The sequence below is a fragment of the Brassica napus genome, chromosome C3, assembly GCF_020379485.1.
Source record: "Brassica napus cultivar Da-Ae chromosome C3, Da-Ae, whole genome shotgun sequence".
NCBI lineage: Eukaryota > Viridiplantae > Streptophyta > Magnoliopsida > Brassicales > Brassicaceae > Brassica > Brassica napus.
In genome coordinates, this window is record NC_063446.1 from 7,556,069 (window position 1) to 7,574,481 (window position 18,413).

The following is an 18,413-nucleotide window of genomic DNA, read 5'->3' on the forward strand; positions in this document are numbered from 1 at the left end:
TTGTCTAATTCGCTATTTAAAAAGTATTCAATAAACTTATGTGGATAAGTGTGCAAACATTCAATCATGAAAATTCAATTATTCAGCAGTAGCTGACCAAATGATTAAATACTTCTATTCTGTACCATTGACATTCGCATACAAATTATACATAGGCCCATATTTTTGGGATTTCAGCATGTTACTACCCGATGAAAATTAAAATAACATATCCTGGAATGACACCACTTTTTCTATTCTTTCATACAGTTTTCGACTAAAAGATATAAAAATTATGAATGACAAACTTTCACTTGTGTGATTGGTTAAAATTTATGAAAACTCGGAGTCATTTCGTTGCTGCATCCCCTACTTATAACGTAAGAAATTACATTCTACCTATATTTGGGGTGTCAACTGCATCCCCTAGGTTCAGGACTGGTTATAGCAGATGCAGTTTCTGCTTCCGGCATCATTTTGTTGCTACATCCCCTACTTATAATGTAAGAAATTACATTTTATATAGATTAGCATGGCTTCTATCTGGAGCATGTCACAGGGATTGAACATTTCTGTAGCATGGCTTGTATCTGGAGCATGTCACAGGGATTGAACATTTCTGTTGCATGGTTCGTGTCACAACCCTTCAGGCAGGATATTGTAGTCTTTTCCGATGATTTCTCCTATGTCAAGCTGCTATCGCCTAGTGAATGCAACAAAGCTTGCCAAGAACAACGTGGCTCAGACTTGACTCGTAATCAAACGAAACCGTATTGAATCATGCATGCTTATGCTTTTCAAATCTTATAATATTTGATTTTACTAATGTAACAATTTGGTTACAACCACTTGTTGAAGCTGATAAACGGGGTGTAATTGTAACATAACATTTGTTAAGGTGTGCAGTATATAGTTTGGAAGATTGAGCAATTAAATACTTGAACAAAAATAAATATTTTCGTAAAAATGAGTATATAGTTTGGAAGATTGAGCAATTAAATACTTGAACAAAAATAAATATTTTCGTTAAAAATGAGAGAAACGTTAGTAAATAATAAAGTTTATTTCATTGCTGACAGATTTATTCCGTATACTTGATTACAAATCAGGTCTGGTGATTTTATATTTCGAAAGCGAAGCCGTAGTGATCATGAAGAGACCAGTTGAGTGAGAGTTAAAGGAGATGAGTATTGTGAATCATCAGATAACATAAGATCGACAATGGTTCGAGCAGCAGCTTCAGTGGGATGCCCGTAGAGATCCCAGAAGAGATATTTGGTTCTGTCTGAACATAAGTTTGACACAAGCGAACAAGGTAACTGCGCGTTTAATTCCCCTCTTCCACAACACGCTGATTTCACGTCAGCAAAACCTGAAATTAGAAAGCGACAGCGTTATTATGGTTTTTTATGTCGATACTTTAAGTTCAATGTTGTTTTCTGGGCCATAAATGAGAAACAAATTCTGGATATGTTGTTAAGAAATTTCAATTATACATTTTAGCTAGGTTCACGTCTCGATTATTTATTCCTAGTTTTCACTAGTCTTGCTAGCAAAATTTAATACCCGAATATATACAAATTCTCGACGTACCGTAACGGGCAGGGTTGGTGACAATGTCATGGAGGGAATTGAAGTTATCAAAGTAAGAATAAGTCATTGAGCTTCCCAACTCTTCTTTGAGTTGTTGTAGCATCTTTACTAGAGCTTCGTTGTACAAAGAACCCCACGTATTTGCCTCTTCGTCGCATTCATGCATTAAGTTCTTCGCACGTTGTCCAGGTGTGCAACCAATCTGTGCTACACCTATAATTAGGAATCTACGTGCTCCAGTATATCGTGAAGTCTCTGCCAATACAATTTCTCAGTTAGTAAATTTGTGGGAGGAATTCATATATATAACTAACAAATAACACAAATGTAAGATGTTTCAACTTTTGTATTTACCTTCAATTGCTCTTTGAGTTTATCAGCCATTGATTGTGTATATTGTTGAGGATTGGTCTTTTGTCGAAGTTTAAACGATCCAAAATAGTCAAAAATATCGTTGCTGCCTATAACCACGAAGAATAGAGATTTGGATAGGTGGATTTGTGCTTCCGATGGATCAAGCTGATTCATGAGTTCTTTATGAATGGAAAGCCAATTGTTCACTTGGTATGATAAAGGAATAGATTGTCTCTGAAGATTAATAGAACAAAAGTAATAAGTTTATAACAAGTTGCGGGGATAGCTCAGTTGGGAGAGCGTCAGACTGAAGATCTGAAGGTCGCGTGTTCGATCCACGCTCACCGCAATTCTTTTTGAATATGTAATGTTTTTAATATATTTTCCTATTTAGTTTTTTTTTTTTTTTTTTTGGCATCAAACTAGCTTAAATATATAGAATCATACTGGTTCTTCATGGCGAGCTTCTAGAGCAGGCAAGAAGGGGACCAGGGAGTTTACAGCCGCAAAGCAGTACGCACGTGAACGTCCTCCTTTAGCCAAGGAGTCCGCACGGATATTACAAGAACGCGGTAAAAAGATTAATCCAACACTCTGAAACTTAGACAACAAGTATTTAATTTCATCCAACTCTGTTGATAGCGCAGGCCATACTTCATCTCTGTTCACTAGGTTCACCAGTTGTTGACAGTCTGAGGCGAAGGTGATATCATCAAGACTTCGAGCTCGAGCTTCTTTCATGGCCCAGATGATACCCTCCGCTTCGGCATGTATAGGTGACTGAACTCTGTGAGTACAACTCTGTCCTTGAAGGATCTCTTCCCCCGCCACTAAGATAACAAAACCCATTCCCATCCGTTCGTCACTCGCTGCCCACGAGCCATCTACTTGGCAAGTGTACCGACGATCCGTTCTAGTATATGACGGCGATAGGGATTGGTTTCTTTGTGCTGGGGGTTCTTCTTCTTCTGTAATCTCGTCTCCCAGCTGGGCGATCTTCCATGTTACAGCTTCTTGTTGCGCCATTTGAAGGGAATCAAGAGGGGATATATCTTTTGCATTGAAGCACTTCTCATTCCTTGCCTTCCACACATACCAAATCAGCCAGGGAAACATTGAGAAGCCATTCTCTCCTTCTGCTGTAGCCACCTGTTGCAAGAGATATTCAAAATTCGCATATAGGGAAGTACACGGGAAAAGCCCCGGAGGTGTTGGTATCGGCGAAAGAATCCAGCATTGAAAGGCAGGTGGGCATTCAAACAGTATATGATTTATACTCTCCACCTCAGCTCCACATCGTTGACAGGTAGTATCTGTCCCACAATGCCTTTCGACCAGCTTACTTGCCGAGGACACACAGCCTGAAAGGGCTTGCCAAAGAAAATGTTTGATCTTTCTTGCCGTTTTTAGTTTCCACACTAGTTTCTTCAAAGGTGTTATGCTTGGTTCGACTAACGGATTGAAGCTTTGGTATCTCCTCTGTTCGACTGCAACATCGTAACCTGATCTGACCGTGTAGTGTCCGGACTTCGTATGTTTCCAGCAGTACCCATCTGATCTCCCTGTTTTACTTATCTTAATTGCCATGATACGCGGTATGTCCTCAGCGTGAATCACCTCAGAGATGAAGCCCTCATCCCATTCATTTGTTTCGAAGTTTATCAGATGATGAACCCTTAGCTCTGGATCAACAACCGCATGTGCACTTTTCGCCGGCCTTGCTACTTCTCCGGGGATCCAAGCATCGTCCCACACTTTAGTTTCCGCCCCTGTCCCAATCGTTCTACATATATTATCTTCAAGAACCTGTTTTGCCGCCATCAAGCTTCTCCATCCATACGATGGAGATGAGGCCTTACCCGTTCGCAAAGGGTTCGAATGTCGATAATATCTTCCTTTGAGGACGCGTGCCAGGAGAGAATTCGGGAACACCAGCAGCCTCCACACCTGTTTCGCCAGCAAAGCCAGATTAAAATCTCTGAAATCTCTAAATCCCAGACCTCCTTTCTCCAGGGGAACACATATTTTATCCCAGGCGATCCAATGAATCCCACGGTTATTATCTCTTGTACTCCACCAAAATCTCGCCACTGCGGCGGAAAGCTTTTTACAAATTCCCTGAGGAACAAGATAACAGGACATAACAAAGGAGGGGATCGCTTGTGCCACTGATTTAATTTGTACCTCTTTCCCTCCTCGTGATAACAGTTTCCCGGACCAGTTGTTGATCCTTCCATTCATTCTTTCTTGGACAAAAGCAAACACTTGAGTCTTGGAGCCACAAATCTTTTCTGGCATTCCTAGATACATTCCCATGCCCCCTTCTTTCATAATCCCTAGAGATCTTTTCAGATCAAGTTTTGAGGACGTTACGACCTGAGAACCGAACAGAACTGAAGATTTGGATTTATTCAGTTGTTGTCCTGAGGCTTTACCGTAGACGTCAATTATTCGCATCAGTTCCTCGCATTGAGGTGCATCTGCTCGACAGAAGAACAGACTATCGTCCGCGAATAAGAGATGTGAGATCGGGGGGCATTCTCGTGCAATCTTAATGCCGGTTAAGGTAGCTGTAGCTTCAGCGTTCTTTATGTGTGAGATCAAAACTTCAGTACACAGGATAAACAGGAAGGGTGAGAGCGGGTCGCCTTGCCGTAGTCCTCGCGAGGGTACGATATTCCCTTTTGCTTCACCATTTATCAGTACTTGATACGAAACTGATGTTATACATTTCATGACTCTCGCGACCCATTGCTGCTCGAATCCAAGTTTTAGAAGTAAGGCCTCCATGAAACTCCATTCCACTCTATCATAAGCTTTACTCATATCTGTTTTCACAGCTATATATTTTCCTTTACAGCTGGGGTTCGTACGGAGGGCGTGGAACATCTCCTGCGCAACCAAGATATTATCTGTGATCAGCCTTTTCGCCACAAAAGCTGATTGGGTCTCGGAAATCAGTTCCGGAAGGATACGTTTCAATCTCGTAGATATGATTTTCGAGATGATCTTGTATCCTACATTGCACAGGCTGATCGGTCTAAACTCTGCCATGGTTGCCGGCCTATCTGTCTTCGGAATAAGACAGATGTTTGTCTGGTTTAGGCGTTCATCTAGTTCTCCTGTCTCGAAAAACGTCCGGACCATGCTGCATACGTCATGTCCGATTTTGTTCCAGAAGCGTTGATAGAAAAGACTCGTCATCCCATCTGGGCCTGGTGCTTTCTCCGGGTTTATAGCAAAAGTTGCTTCCCTTATCTCCTCATCATGAGGGATTCTTAAGAGTTGCTGATTCATATCATTGCTAACTGTCGCGGTAACATACCGGAGGGAATCTTCGATATTAGTCGGATTAGACGAAGAGAAGAGTTGATCGAAATATTCCGTCGCCACCCTTTCGATACCTTCCTCGGATTCAACCCACTGGCCCATCGAATCTTTTAGCCTTGTGATTCTGTTTCGAGCTCGGCGTTGTTTCGTCTTGGCATGGAAATATTTAGTATTCCTGTCTCCTGCTCGTAACCAGAGTGCGCGGCTTTTTTGTTTCCAGTAAAGCTCCTCATCTCTATAGGCAGCACATAACTTCCATTTAATTTCCAGTTCTTCCTCACTTGATATAGTGTCGTCTGCCTGCACCCTGTCCAGTTCCTTCTTGAGCTTTTCGATGAGCTTTGCGTTGTTTGTGACATTCCTCCTCTTCCACCGGGAGATGGCTGTTCGGCTCTCCTTGATCTTGTCACACAGGGTGGCGTCTCTGTCAAAGTTTGCAGCATCCCAGGCTCCCTGAACCGCTTGATTAAAACCAGCTTTTCCTATCCACCGTTTATCGAATTTAAAGCCCTTCTTGTGCCTGTTCTCTCTCGACTGAAATCTCGCAAGTATAGGTCTATGATCAGAACCCCAGCGCATCAAATACTCCACATACGTGTGGGAAAACAGTTGGTGCCAATCTTCATTTCCAACCGCACGGTCTAGGCGGCATTGAACTCTCCCTGCTCTCGTCCGACCTGCCCATGACAGGGAATTACCAACAAAAGGAAAATCAATCATACCACAACATGTCAACATATTTTTAAAGGGTAAAAAAGATGCATCCGATCTCTTTCGTCCTCCTTTCTTTTCACCATTGTTTGTGATCTCGTTGAAATCTCCCATGATCAGCCAAGCTCCTGATCTGTTCATACTCATCCTCATTAGGCGTTCCCAAACATTCTCACGGTATTCTATCACCGGATCTCCATACAAAAAGGTAATATACACTTTCTGTCCTTCTATCTTTGCCTCCACATCTATCATACGATTATTGGAAAAACCAATATCGACCTCAGCATCATTCATATAAAATAAAGCCAGTCCACCGCTCCTACCAACAGGATCTACGGTGAACAAATTATCATAACCAAATTCAAACTTAAAATCTTGCATAAAAGAGAAATTGTTTTTTGTTTCTGAAAGGAAAAGAAAATTAGGATGAAAACAGCGGTGCAACTCCCGTAGGTGTTGCTTTGTCAGGTAGGCTCCTGCCCCCTGACAATTCCAGGCGATTGCACTCATATCTGAGTACTGGGTGGTTTCTGGGACCCCACCGAACCTGATACAGCAGTAGATTTCCGGCCTTTAGCAGCCGAAGGATACACCTCAAAGCGAGGGATTGGCATCGGGTCTGAGACTTTCAACGAACTGAGCCGTCCATGTCTGACCAGTTTGCCTTTTGGTGAGGCACGTCCTCTGATAGCTAGTTTCTTTGACGCTGCAACACCTTTTTTGTCAGGGCTTCGAGCTCCCCGACGTTTGTTGATACTTATCGGTGGCATCATGTCCTTCTGAGCCTTCTTACTTATTTCCTGCTCTTTACTGGATTCAGGACGCAGTGTCTTTGTCATTAACTTCTCCTTTTCTTTCTCTTTTCCCACATCTCTCCCAGCTCTGGCTTCCTCATGTTGTGGTAGAATAGGCTGCACTCCAAGCTCCTGCGTCTCTGGTATCACTGTGTTCTCCTCCAATTCTTCGTCTAGCAGATCATCTTCATTCAACATGTCCTCATCCATCTCTAGATCCACACTAGCATACTGATCCGCCATCTGGTTAATCTCCTCCTCAGTTAGGAGATCAGTATCCTGTGCTGAAGATTGTTTTCCCATCAGTCCTATCTTTAGCCTCTCACTCATCGGGATCTGACTATCGCACTTCTCAGCCTGTTCAGGAGAACTAAGCGATGGGATCTTTTGAACATCTGCGCCGTTCTCTTGAGGTTGAGTAGACTGTATATTCTGGATTGTGTTCTCCTGAGTCACAGGGATCTCCTTTAGTACTGTCACACTGTCTGGTAAAGGATCATTTGTTTTAAGAGTCCCGCTCGCTTCCCCCCCAAAATTCCCATTACCTTCCTTGTCACCTGCGTTCCTTGCGATGGCTTTTCCTTTGATTCTTCGTCGTCTATCTTCTTCTGTTTCTGTTTCACGCTCCATCTCTTGCTGATTTGTTTGCTCATTGACATCACGGTGTTGTTCCTCCCGACTCCTTGTAGCGATACGGACTGGTTGCCATTCCAATCTTGGCTCATACCTTGAGTGTTGCCCAGTTCTTCGCCTGTAGGAATCACTTCTCTGTATATGGTGTGATTCCGAGATAGTTCTCTGAGAATCAGGCGATCGGTTTGAGCGTGATGGGGGATCAGGACGTCTCCATTCCCTAGATCTTTCTTGAACACGGTTCTGTTTCTGGGGGCTAGAGCCCTTTACTCTCCAACTGGAGGATGAAGCCGAGTCCCCGTATCGGCCTTGTTTGATGGGGGTCTCTGTGGTTCTCTTAGAATATCTAGAGTCTTCGCGTAAGTCCTTCTGGTACGGATGATATCTCTCCCGATCTCGGGGAACTTTTCCAGCAGAGTTATGATCAAGTCTATTCCAGACAGTTCTCGCAAGGCTTTCTCTTTTATCTGAGATTCTGAATCGCAGATCATCATGTACTGGGTTTTGTTTGTGCTCTGTTAAGTAGCTGTCACTTCTATGCCTGTGAGAGTCCAGAGGTTTCTTGTCTACATCATAGGTTCGATAAATCCTTGCTTGGGGATCATTCCTCGCGTGTGCTTCGAGACCTCTTATCGGAACAGAGAAAGCTTCTCTAGCAGCCAGCTCATCCTTCTCTTTTTGTTTAAGACGAGCAATTCTATTAGTTTCTCTCTGTTCCAGTGAGAGCTCAGGACAAGTACCTTCTTCATGTGAGATTCTCTTGCAAGTGTAGCAGTAACGATGAAGTTCCTCGTAATACAGGGTTACGTTAATCACGTCCCCATTAGCATACCCAGCCTTCCGTTTAAATTGCAGAGGTTCATCAACGTTTATCCGTACCCTGACCCTTCCATTATCGACATCAACAGAGTCCACCTCTCCAAGGGCCAACCCAATACTCCTAAAGGATTCATCTTTCTTGTAATGCGTCGGTACACCAGTGATCGTGACCCACAGGAGCATAGAGTTTGGGAAGTCTACCTCGATTGTTGGGGTCCAACGTTCCAGTGAGAAACTCCATTTATTGAAATGACAAGGGCGACGGAGAAGAACTTTTTGTAGATCCTCCTCTCTATCAAAGTCGAACTGGAACTTATTGTTCCCTAGGTTAACTCCCCGAACACGACCTTCAACGTCCCAAATCTTACGTTTTGGCATATGTTTTATCAATGCATCCACGCTTCTTCCATCTTGATGGAACATTCTTCCCACCAAAGAGAGTTTGTATTTTTCCACAAGGTCCGTAAAGTCAAACTCAGGAACTTTGATGATTTCCTCGTCGTCTCTCGAGCTTCGCCGGGTGTGACGTACTGTTCGGGTTTGTTGAGAGCTTTCCGCCCTAGAACGATCATACCTTTGACGGTACATCGTGTTCACTGAGATCTCGGTGAAACACCCTAATAAAGGGGAATGAGATTTCTCTGAAACGTGATATCTGTTTTGCCTTGAGGAACACGGAACCGGTAAAGGATTGCTAACGCTGTAAAACTAATGAAACACTGCAGGGGGCAGGAAAAGCACAGGAAGAGAGGAGTGTGGTGTAGTCTCCCTCTCTCCTGTAACCACTGGAGAACGTTAGATCCGGCGTCTTCGACGAAGTGAGCTCAGATCTGACGTCGCCTCAAAATCGCCAAAACCCTAGCGCCGCTCCAAATGGGGAACTATTATTAGTTAAGTCACCCAAATAAAATACCCCTATTTAGTTAGATTGTTAAATAGATTATTCAGTGGTGAATATAAAAAGAACGAAATATTTGTGTTTCAAATATACAACCCAACTTTTGGTTCCAAACTAAAGCTGACCATGGAATCAATACTTTGTCTCACTCTTTTGTCATGGACGAGAATAACTTACAAGTTGCTGATCGGAACCGTTGAAGATGCCAGCTCCACCGGAAGCAAAATTCACACCGCTCAAGGCGGCGGCTTTTCTCTCTTCCTCTTTAAATATGCCTTTCAGTGAGAGATACGGAGGGGGTAACGGTAGACCAAATTTCTCAGCTAAATCAACCCAAAAATATATATTAATTCCCCAAAACACTCAAGTCAATGCTCCTGTAACATAAATATACCAAATGTAACTGCAACAGTTTCGAATTATATAAATATTGACAACTATGTGCAATTTTTTCCTTTTTAATTATTAATTTTGAACGTTTAACCATTTCTTGATAGTTAATTAGTGAACATTATTTCATTTTAGTGGCCAGCACGTCATGTTATCTAATTGAAACCAATCGCGATCTGACATAAGATGCAAGAACTATTAACTTCGTTTCATACCACACAAAACGCCGGAGAAAAAACAATACTCACCGATGGCATCAGCGGCGTTTTTGCCATTACAGAACCTTCCTGTGGCTATACTGCCAGGAAAATCGACGCCGTTATGAGGATAATTAGTTTTGGATATAGAGATTGCTAAGTAATTATTGTTTCCGGCATCAACCAACGAATCTCCTAACACGTATACTGCTGGAACCGAAGCTGCTGTTCCGGTCGCTGTTTCTAAACCGGGAAATGAATCGATCCGAAGTAGACCGAGGAAAATTAGAAAGATGGTTATGGAAGGTGTCATGTTCGTCGTCATGTTCTTTTAGTTTTTCCCGACGAACTCTTTGAATTGGTTTTATTTCTCATGGAATTGTAAGAGATGTACATCTTAGTGTAGTATATATACAGAGGAGAGACATGTGAAGAGAGATTGGGTTTGATCCGACTTGTAATCATCGTGACATACATGATCATTTCATATATTTTCTTTTGCTTAACTAGTCAAACCTCTAAATTTTCTTGATCATTCCAAGCCATATATAATAACAATATCTTGAAGGATGTTCTTTCTTGCACTGAAGTTGTGATGTTCACCACTAAAACTTCCACCATATTTTATGTTTTTTTTTTTTTTGAAAATTACCATTTATTATGTTAGCCCATACAATCATGAATCATCCCCCTCTCCATTATCTTATTTAAACTATAAATACCATTTTTGGTCAATGTTTTATATGTAAATTATTATTGGTTTTTTGATTGAATGATGTAGATATGAGTCAACCAATTGCTCCAAAAAAAGAGTCAATCAGATCGACAATGGACTCTTCTAACGCGTAATTACATAAAAGTAAAACTTAAGAGATTTTAAAAACACCTTTACTCTAACCCGATCAAGCTTGGTCGGTTAGAAAGATTCTAGGTGATTTATTATAAAATTAAACTAGATTTTGATCCGCGCTAATTTATTTCTTTTGACATATTTATTATCATAACAAATGTGTTTATACATAAAATGTATATCAAGTGTCTTAATGTTTTTTTGTTAGCAGTTGTTTTTTATGTTTACGTTCATTTTTCATTTATACAAAATGTTAGTATTGTGAAATAATTAATTTGTTATTAGAAACTGCGGTAAAAAATTAAATTCTAAATTATTTGCGGTAAAATTAATTAGGACATGTTAATTATTTCTGGTCCTATTGTGGAGCTCTGTCACGTAAGACCCTTAAAGTAACGTAAGACCCTTACGGTAGTAAATTTAAGAAATGTGTTTTGTACCACGTTCGTTAAAGCTTTCGAAGATGATTGCTAGTTTTTAACTGCTCTATCATTCTAAATGGCCCTGAGTTTGATCAAAATTCAAACTGTGGTATTGTAGGTACGCATGGAAGCACACCTTTAGTTGACAATGGCGTTGGTCTGATCAAATAAAAAGAGAACCGATTTGGTATGTTATAATCAATTGTCGGTTAGTAAGTGTAAACATTGAACAATCATTTTATTTAAGTAAATCATGTCGGACGATATTATTTAAACCAGTGGCATTAGTTGTAAATTTTCTAGTAATTAAAGGGTTTTCAAATAACTTGTGTGAGAAGAACTGTTAATTTGACACATCAGCAAAATGGCAGCATTATAAATAGATTACAAATAAAAGTTATTTTCTTTAAATGTTTGTCTATCAATAAGTAAGGGATATTTAGAGTTAGGTTCTCATACTCATAGTCTCATATTCATTTGTCCGATCAGTAAAGGAACCCACAAAAATTGAGGTCTTCATCAACATAATTTTTTCATACCCCTAATTCGTTTGTCATGGTTTCGTATTTTACAAATAACTGTGAACGACTGAAAAATGTTCATAAATAGCAGATTATTTCTGATGGCATATATTACAATATACTACATTTGTTCCTAAAAGTAAGATTTTCTAGAATATGTACGCTTGTTAAGAATTTAATTAATGTCTATTATTTAATTTATTTTTTTATTTTATTATATACTTTCTAATAATTTTCTATCGATGAAATTTAATCAATTCAAATATTCTCAATTAATGTTCTTAAAAAATATAAAAAAGTATCTTAATAATATAGAAAATTTATCTTTGTGGAACAAGAAAAAAATCTAAAAAATCTTACTTTCGGAAACGGAGGGACTATATTATATTTCTCACATTAATATATATATATTTATATACATCAGACAGAGCTTCTTTGTTGTTATCTATATCAAAACGAGTAAGTTTCCATGATTTGAGGTGTATTGGGAATGTGGGCTCGTTATTGACGTGTTTACTAATGTATACGCGTAAAGAATTGAGGAATTTACGTTATTGTTAGCACTGTATAAATATGGACTTAATTTTAGGTTTTGGTTTTAAACTGACATTTTGTTTAAATATTTTGGAGGTCTTCTTATATGTAGAAGTGAAAACATATGTATAACAGATCCAAAATTGTTATTTTTAAATAAAATAAATTAAAAATATATTAGATAAATCATAAAAATTTAATTATTAGCATAAGTAACTACTAAAAAGTCTACAATATTTTTTACTTTATGTATTATTTTCATAACTATAAATTATATTTATAATATAATTAAAATGACACATGTTGCAATGGACCATGTTACAGTAGTAACCTTTAAAAACTTGTTTGTCATAAATCCAGAGTAATCTTCCTGAAAATTCGAACAAGATCTCAGTCTTCCTTCTGCATTTCAATTTTTTTAAGTTACAGAAGTGTTTGTGGCTGTGGATTTTGCGAGCATCATACGGCTAGCATCTACTTGTGTTGGAAAATAAAATCTGTTAGTTAAATGAGTGTTGCTAGAACTCGCAGCAGTGTTAATATATAACTGTTTTACTGGCTTTCACTATTAGATATTTGACCTAACAATTTTCTAGATGTTACTAGAGGCATTCAGTGAATTGTTTAAGCTCATCGAAAAGAAAATGTTTCATACTAATGGATTCTGAATCCATTTCGATTTGTCTAATTACTAATGTACCAATTTGGTTACAACCGTGTAACGTTGCATTTGTTAAGGTGGACTATGTATATTGTTTTGGAACATTGAGCGTAATAAAAAGGAAACAAAAACTGAGTGAAAACTAGTCAATATAATAAATATTTATTTCATTGCTAACAAACGTTAGCTCATATACTTGATTATAAGTCTCCCAAATCCATGTATATTTGATGTTATAATAATTCAAAAATTAAGCCGTATTGATCATAAAGAGATCAGTTGAGCGAGAGTTAGCGGAGATGAGTATTGTGAATCATCAGATAACATAAGATCCACGAGGGTCCGAGCAGCAGCTTCCGTGGGATGACCGTAGCGATCCCAGAATAGATACTTGGTTCTGTCTGAACAATACTTCGCGATTGGAAGACAAGGAATATCTGCGTTTAGTTTCCCATTTCCACAACATGCTGATGTCACGTCAGTAAAACCTGAAATCACAAAACATAGATACCGTTTAAAAAAAAGATGCCGTTTTGTTTTTGTTTGTTCGATCTTTTATTTTTATATTATCAACAACAAAACTATTTTTTATATATCAATCTCGTGACATGAAAAATATACAATTTAATTGTAAGAAATTATACAAATTTTCACGTACCGTAACGGGCAGGGTTGGAAATAATGTCATGCAAGGACTTGAAGTTGTCAAAGTAAGAGTAAGTCATTGAGTTTTGCAGCTCTTGTTTGAGTTGTTGCAACATCTTTACTAGAGCTTCGTTGTACAAAGAGCACCACGTGTTTGCCTCTTCGTCACATTCATGGACCGTCGAGTTCTTCGCTCTTTTCCCCGGTATGCAACCAATCTCTGCTACTCCGATTACTAGGAATCTACGTGCTCCAGTATCGTGAATTCTCTATTTAATACAATTTTTCAATTAGTAAATATAATCAATTTCTAGGGATTTATTTAGGTAACCACAAGTGTTAGATGTTCTAACGTTTGTGTCAATTACCTTCAGTTGCTTTTTGAGTTCATTAGCCATTGATTGTGTATATTGTTGAGGATTGGTCTTTTGTCTAAGTTTGAACGACCCAAAATAGTCAAAAAGATCGTTACTGCCAATGACCACAGCGAACAGAGATTTAGATAGATGGTTTTGTGCTTCGGCTGGTCCAAGTTGACTCGTCAGTTCTTGATGAATAGAGAGCCAATGGTTCACTTGGTGTGATAAAGGAATAGCTTGTCCCTGAAACATTTTAAATAATTAAATTTTAAAACATCATATTTCACCTTATTTCGTGGGTATCGGATATAAAGGGTGCGCGTTTGATTTACGCTCATCACGTGTTTTGTACTTATTTGTAATTTTCTGTTTTATTAAATTACTCCCTGGCGATAATAGTAAAGGAGACACTTGCATGTCACTTTTGTTCAAAATTAATGTCGACCATTGAATCAATACTCATTTTATTTCTTCTCCAAAACTTTAAAATAACTATAATATAATTAAGGGGGTATATAAAGAACTCACAAGTTTATGGTCGGAACTGTTGAAGATTCCAGCTCCCCCTGAAGCAAAATTCACACCGGTCATGGCGGCAGATTTTTTCTTTTCCTCTTTAAATGGGCCTTTCAGTGAGAGATACGGCGGTGGTAACGGCAATCCAAATTTCTCAGCTAAATATTAATCAACAAACAAAATAAGATTAGTTTTGAAACATTTTCGATAATTATTTCTTAGGATTACATGTAAAATTTGGTATCCTTTTGATTATTTTTTCAACTTATAACCATTTATTTTATGATTAAGAGTGAATATAATTATAATTAAAATAGCCTGCATGTCACGGTATCTAAATCAAACCAATTGTGGCCTTACATAACATAAAGGATATGCCAAACATAAATAATTTCATTTCATACACAAACAAAAAAAATTAACACGGTAGAATAAAAAAACACACTCACCGATAGCATCGGCAGCGTTCTTGCCGTTACAGAATCTTCCGGTGGCTTTCTTGTTAGGAAAGTCGACGCCGTTATGTGGATAATTAGCTTTGGATATGGAGATTGCTAAGTAATTATTGTTTCCGGCATCAACCAACGAATCTCCGAACACGTACAATCCCGGAACCGAAGCTAATTTTCCGGTCGCTGCTTCTAAACCGGTAAATGAATCGAACCAGAGTAAACCGAGGAAGATGAGAAACATTCTAAGGAACGGTGTGTTGTTCGTCGGCATGTTCTTTTTCTCTCGGCGAACTCTTTAATATATGGGGTTTGTTGCTCCGAGGCTCTTGGAGTTGTAAGAGAGATATAAAGTTTGTGTGCATTATATAGAGAGAAAAGAGATGTGAATTTGATGGGAAATATTTACAAATTTAATAAAATAATATAAAGATAGATAATGTGAAAAGAGGGAAGTATAAAAATGAAAAAAAGAGGCAGCTTCTTTTGTGGTCCTTGTCAGACAGATCATGTCAATCTATGGTATTTCGGGCGACTGTTATGGCAATTTCATTTTTAAGCAGTATATTTTTTTGTTTGAACTATTAAACTCAAGTATATTAAAGACACGTAACTAATTTCCGGATTGGAGATGCAGCTCATGGATGGATTTTTTCTTGAGTATTCAAATAGGCAAGCTGCAAAAACAGTGGTTCAATATCTACGTGATCACATGTGAAACTAATAATTTCGCACTAAATGGAAGTCAATTTCTAGTATGGACTAACAAGACTACTTCTCTCTAATGAAAACCAATAGATCACCACGATATGTTTTTTTTTAAGCAGTATATTGCACCGAAAACATTGATTTTAAGCATTTTTCTATCTATATATATCATCTTAGCATTGTTCAAAAAAATATATATATCATCTTCGCATATGAATCATAGTATGATAATTTTTAGGTGAACCGGATATAAATACATGTCTAGTAACATATATAGTTGTTGCTGTTATTCATTTAGGCTTCGAATGGTAACAGTGGATTGAGCGGTGCGGGACAAGCGGTATAACTGCGGTGTGGTTATAACAAATATAAAAACGTATAGATATATGATATATGTAAAGATTTTTGTTACTGTTAACCTCGGTACGGTGCGAATCGGATTAAAACATTCGAAGCCTTAGGCAAATGGAATATAGTAAAATATATTGAGTTCAGCTAGTTATAAAATAACATTTGCTCTTTTTTTTACTGTCCACCTGTTTTATTTATTTTTCACATATTATATGGCTTCTATTTACAGCGTATAACTATTACTTTATATACTAAGTTACAAAAATTATTACTATTTTTAATTTCCCTCTATTCTTTTACTATTTAAGTAAAATAAAATACTATAATAGCTAGCTTAAATAAAGATAACTTTGTTAACTGTAAATAAGTTTTAAATATTTTCAAAGAAACTCAAAAAATACTATAACGGCTAGTTTAATAAATATAACTTTGTAACTGTAAATAAGTTCGAAATATTGTAAAAAAAAAAACTGAAAAATATTTTAGTTTGAAACGCATAGAGTGTCTCTAAATGTGAAACTGGTAAAGCTACTTTATATATAGTTTTTTCACTTTTTATCATGGGAATTTATCACCATGTGTTAATAAAGATAGTATTTACGAGGAAATGTTGAAACAAAAAGAGATTGGGGGTTCTTTGATCAAATTAAAAAATAAAGAGATTGGGGTTCTTTTGGAAAAAAGAAAAGAAAGAAGACTGGGGTTGATCTTATTTGTATCGTCGTGAGATACATGCTCATCTTCAATTATTTTATTTTGCTTAACTAGTCAAACTTCCAATTCTTTCTTATATGGATGTTATTCTCGCACTAAGGTGGCGATATTCACTTTATTCTAGTCCATACAATCATATCCCCCTCTCCATTATCCTATGTAAAGCATTTATATTTTCGGCGATCCCTCATCTAACGAGGATTACATGAAAGTAAAACCTTTTATGACAAATACATGTTCATTAGATTATAAACTTAGATGTTTTTGCTATCTCACTATTTCTCAAGTTCATACTAACAAGTCAACTGGTACGTAAAGGTTCCATAGTATATTGTTATTTGCAATAAATTAAAATATATAATATCCCCTAGATTATATTTGCGAAGTGATTTATACACATATCGTTACTACAATCATTTTCGCTGAAAAAAAGATGACATGGAACTTAAAATAGATGACATGGTTTTAGAAAATAGTGACATGACATCGTATTAATTGTGAGATGTAAAATTTCTTTATAAAAATTAAAAGAATTTTGCAGAGATTTTAAATATGGTAGTAAAAATAACTCGTATATCATCATTAATGTCAATTTTTGATATAAATATTTATTTATGGTAAACTATTAAATATATTAATAATTCATATATCACAATTAAAATAATAATATATATGTATATATGTATCTCACATTAATAAAAATAAAGTAAATAAAGTAACACTAATCTAAAAAAAAAATTGATAGTTAAATATTTAAACATTATTTAAATTTATCTGTTCATCTTCATCGTTTAAATTAACAAAAAGATTTTTCAGTTTAACTAAAACAAACAAAGTCTCAAATTTATTAGAATTTATATTTATATGCAAATATATATATATATATATATATATGTATATATATATATATATATTTAAAATAAATAATCACTAAACACAATAATATAATTAAAACTATTTTTATAAAATCTAATTTTATCTTTATTAAAATTTAAATAAAATCAAATTTAAATAGTTATACCAAATCAAAAGAAATAAGATTACAAAAATACGTTTATGATTTTTTTATAACAATTGAAGTTAAAATATAAATTAATAATGTTGAAATATAAATCAAAATTTTCTTTTGAAATAAAATTGTTATGTTAAAAATTACTATTTATGTGCATGGCGCAGGAAAACTCCTAGTACTATATAATTTTCCAGTGGTATATATTACAATATATTAAAATCATATTTATCACATAATTCGCTAAATATAGAAATTCATATTGTTTTTGTTATCTATGCCAGAACTGAGTTAGTTATCATCATTTGAAGTGCCATGTGAATGTGGGATCGATATTGCGTGTAACACAATACGCGTCCTGACTTAAATGGCCATTGACAAAAGAAGTATCTAGTTCGTCCTTTTAAGCCTAATGTCCGCATTAAAATCACGAAATAAAAGAAGCATATAGTATCTTTCTTTTTTTTTGGTGACTAAAATTTAGAATAGCATTCTATTCATACTCTTGACCAAAATCGGGTTTGATCCTGTATTTAATTCCGTAATAACAATAGAAACATGTAAAACGTATTTGACATTTAAAACTTTTACAGCGAGCAATAAGAGATCTAACAATGGAAGTCGATAGGTGGTCACTGTAGTTTTTCACCGTGTCAACTGAGCTATTGCCCACTGTGCATTCAGAGTCGCAGACACTGCGAGAAAGACCATAACTAAATTGCATGTATGGTTAATTGATTGCATTCACATAAATAAAACCAAAGAGACGGCGAGAAAAAGACCGTAAAGAAATTGCTTGAATTAATTTGATTGCATTCACATTAATAAAAACAATAGACTGCGACAAGACCATTAGACCATACCACATATAGATGACATCAACGAGAAAGTCATCTTTTCTTGAATTGTATTTTAAAATTTTCGTTAAATACACAGTTACACATATCACAATTTTTTAATACACTCATTAACA

The 18,413-nt window shown here is 36.8% G+C and overlaps 2 protein-coding genes and 1 non-coding gene across 3 annotated transcripts; 1 reads left to right on the forward strand and 2 right to left on the reverse strand.

The window, feature by feature from the left end:
• Positions 1-982: 982 nt before the first annotated feature.
• Positions 983-10,827, reverse strand: LOC106351073 (GDSL esterase/lipase At5g55050-like). Its single transcript, XM_013790893.3, has 5 exons — positions 9,753-10,827; positions 9,292-9,437; positions 1,927-2,160; positions 1,573-1,825; positions 983-1,351 (listed from the first exon to the last, which is right to left on the reverse strand). Exons 1-5 carry the CDS (start codon positions 10,024-10,026, stop codon positions 1,128-1,130), a joined length of 1,131 nt encoding a protein of 376 aa, XP_013646347.1. The 5' UTR covers positions 10,027-10,827; the 3' UTR covers positions 983-1,127.
• Positions 2,203-2,275, forward strand: TRNAF-GAA. The gene has a single exon. It is a non-coding gene; the product is annotated as a tRNA-Phe (tRNA).
• Positions 10,828-12,821: 1,994 nt separating the features above from the next.
• On the reverse strand, positions 12,822-15,087 carry LOC106345998 (GDSL esterase/lipase At5g55050). Its single transcript, XM_013785236.3, has 5 exons — positions 14,659-15,087; positions 14,222-14,367; positions 13,703-13,936; positions 13,348-13,603; positions 12,822-13,177 (listed from the first exon to the last, which is right to left on the reverse strand). Exons 1-5 carry the CDS (start codon positions 14,930-14,932, stop codon positions 12,954-12,956), a joined length of 1,134 nt encoding a protein of 377 aa, XP_013640690.1. The 5' UTR covers positions 14,933-15,087; the 3' UTR covers positions 12,822-12,953.
• Between the last annotated feature and the right edge of the window lie 3,326 nt (positions 15,088-18,413).

Coding starts and splice junctions, on each gene's coding strand:
- LOC106351073 (XM_013790893.3), bottom strand. CDS start 10,026: ATGACGACGAACATGACACCTTCCATAACCATCTTTCTAATTTTCCTC. Junction 9,438..9,752: donor AAACGCCGCTGATGCCATCG/GTGAGTATTGTT, acceptor GGGTTGATTTAG/CTGAGAAATTTGGTCTACCG. Junction 1,826..1,926: donor AACTCAAAGAGCAATTGAAG/GTAAATACAAAA, acceptor GTATTGGCAGAG/ACTTCACGATATACTGGAGC.
- LOC106345998 (XM_013785236.3), bottom strand. CDS start 14,932: ATGCCGACGAACAACACACCGTTCCTTAGAATGTTTCTCATCTTCCTC. Junction 13,604..13,702: donor AACTCAAAAAGCAACTGAAG/GTAATTGACACA, acceptor TGTATTAAATAG/AGAATTCACGATACTGGAGC. Junction 13,178..13,347: donor TTCCAACCCTGCCCGTTACG/GTACGTGAAAAT, acceptor TTGTGATTTCAG/GTTTTACTGACGTGACATCA.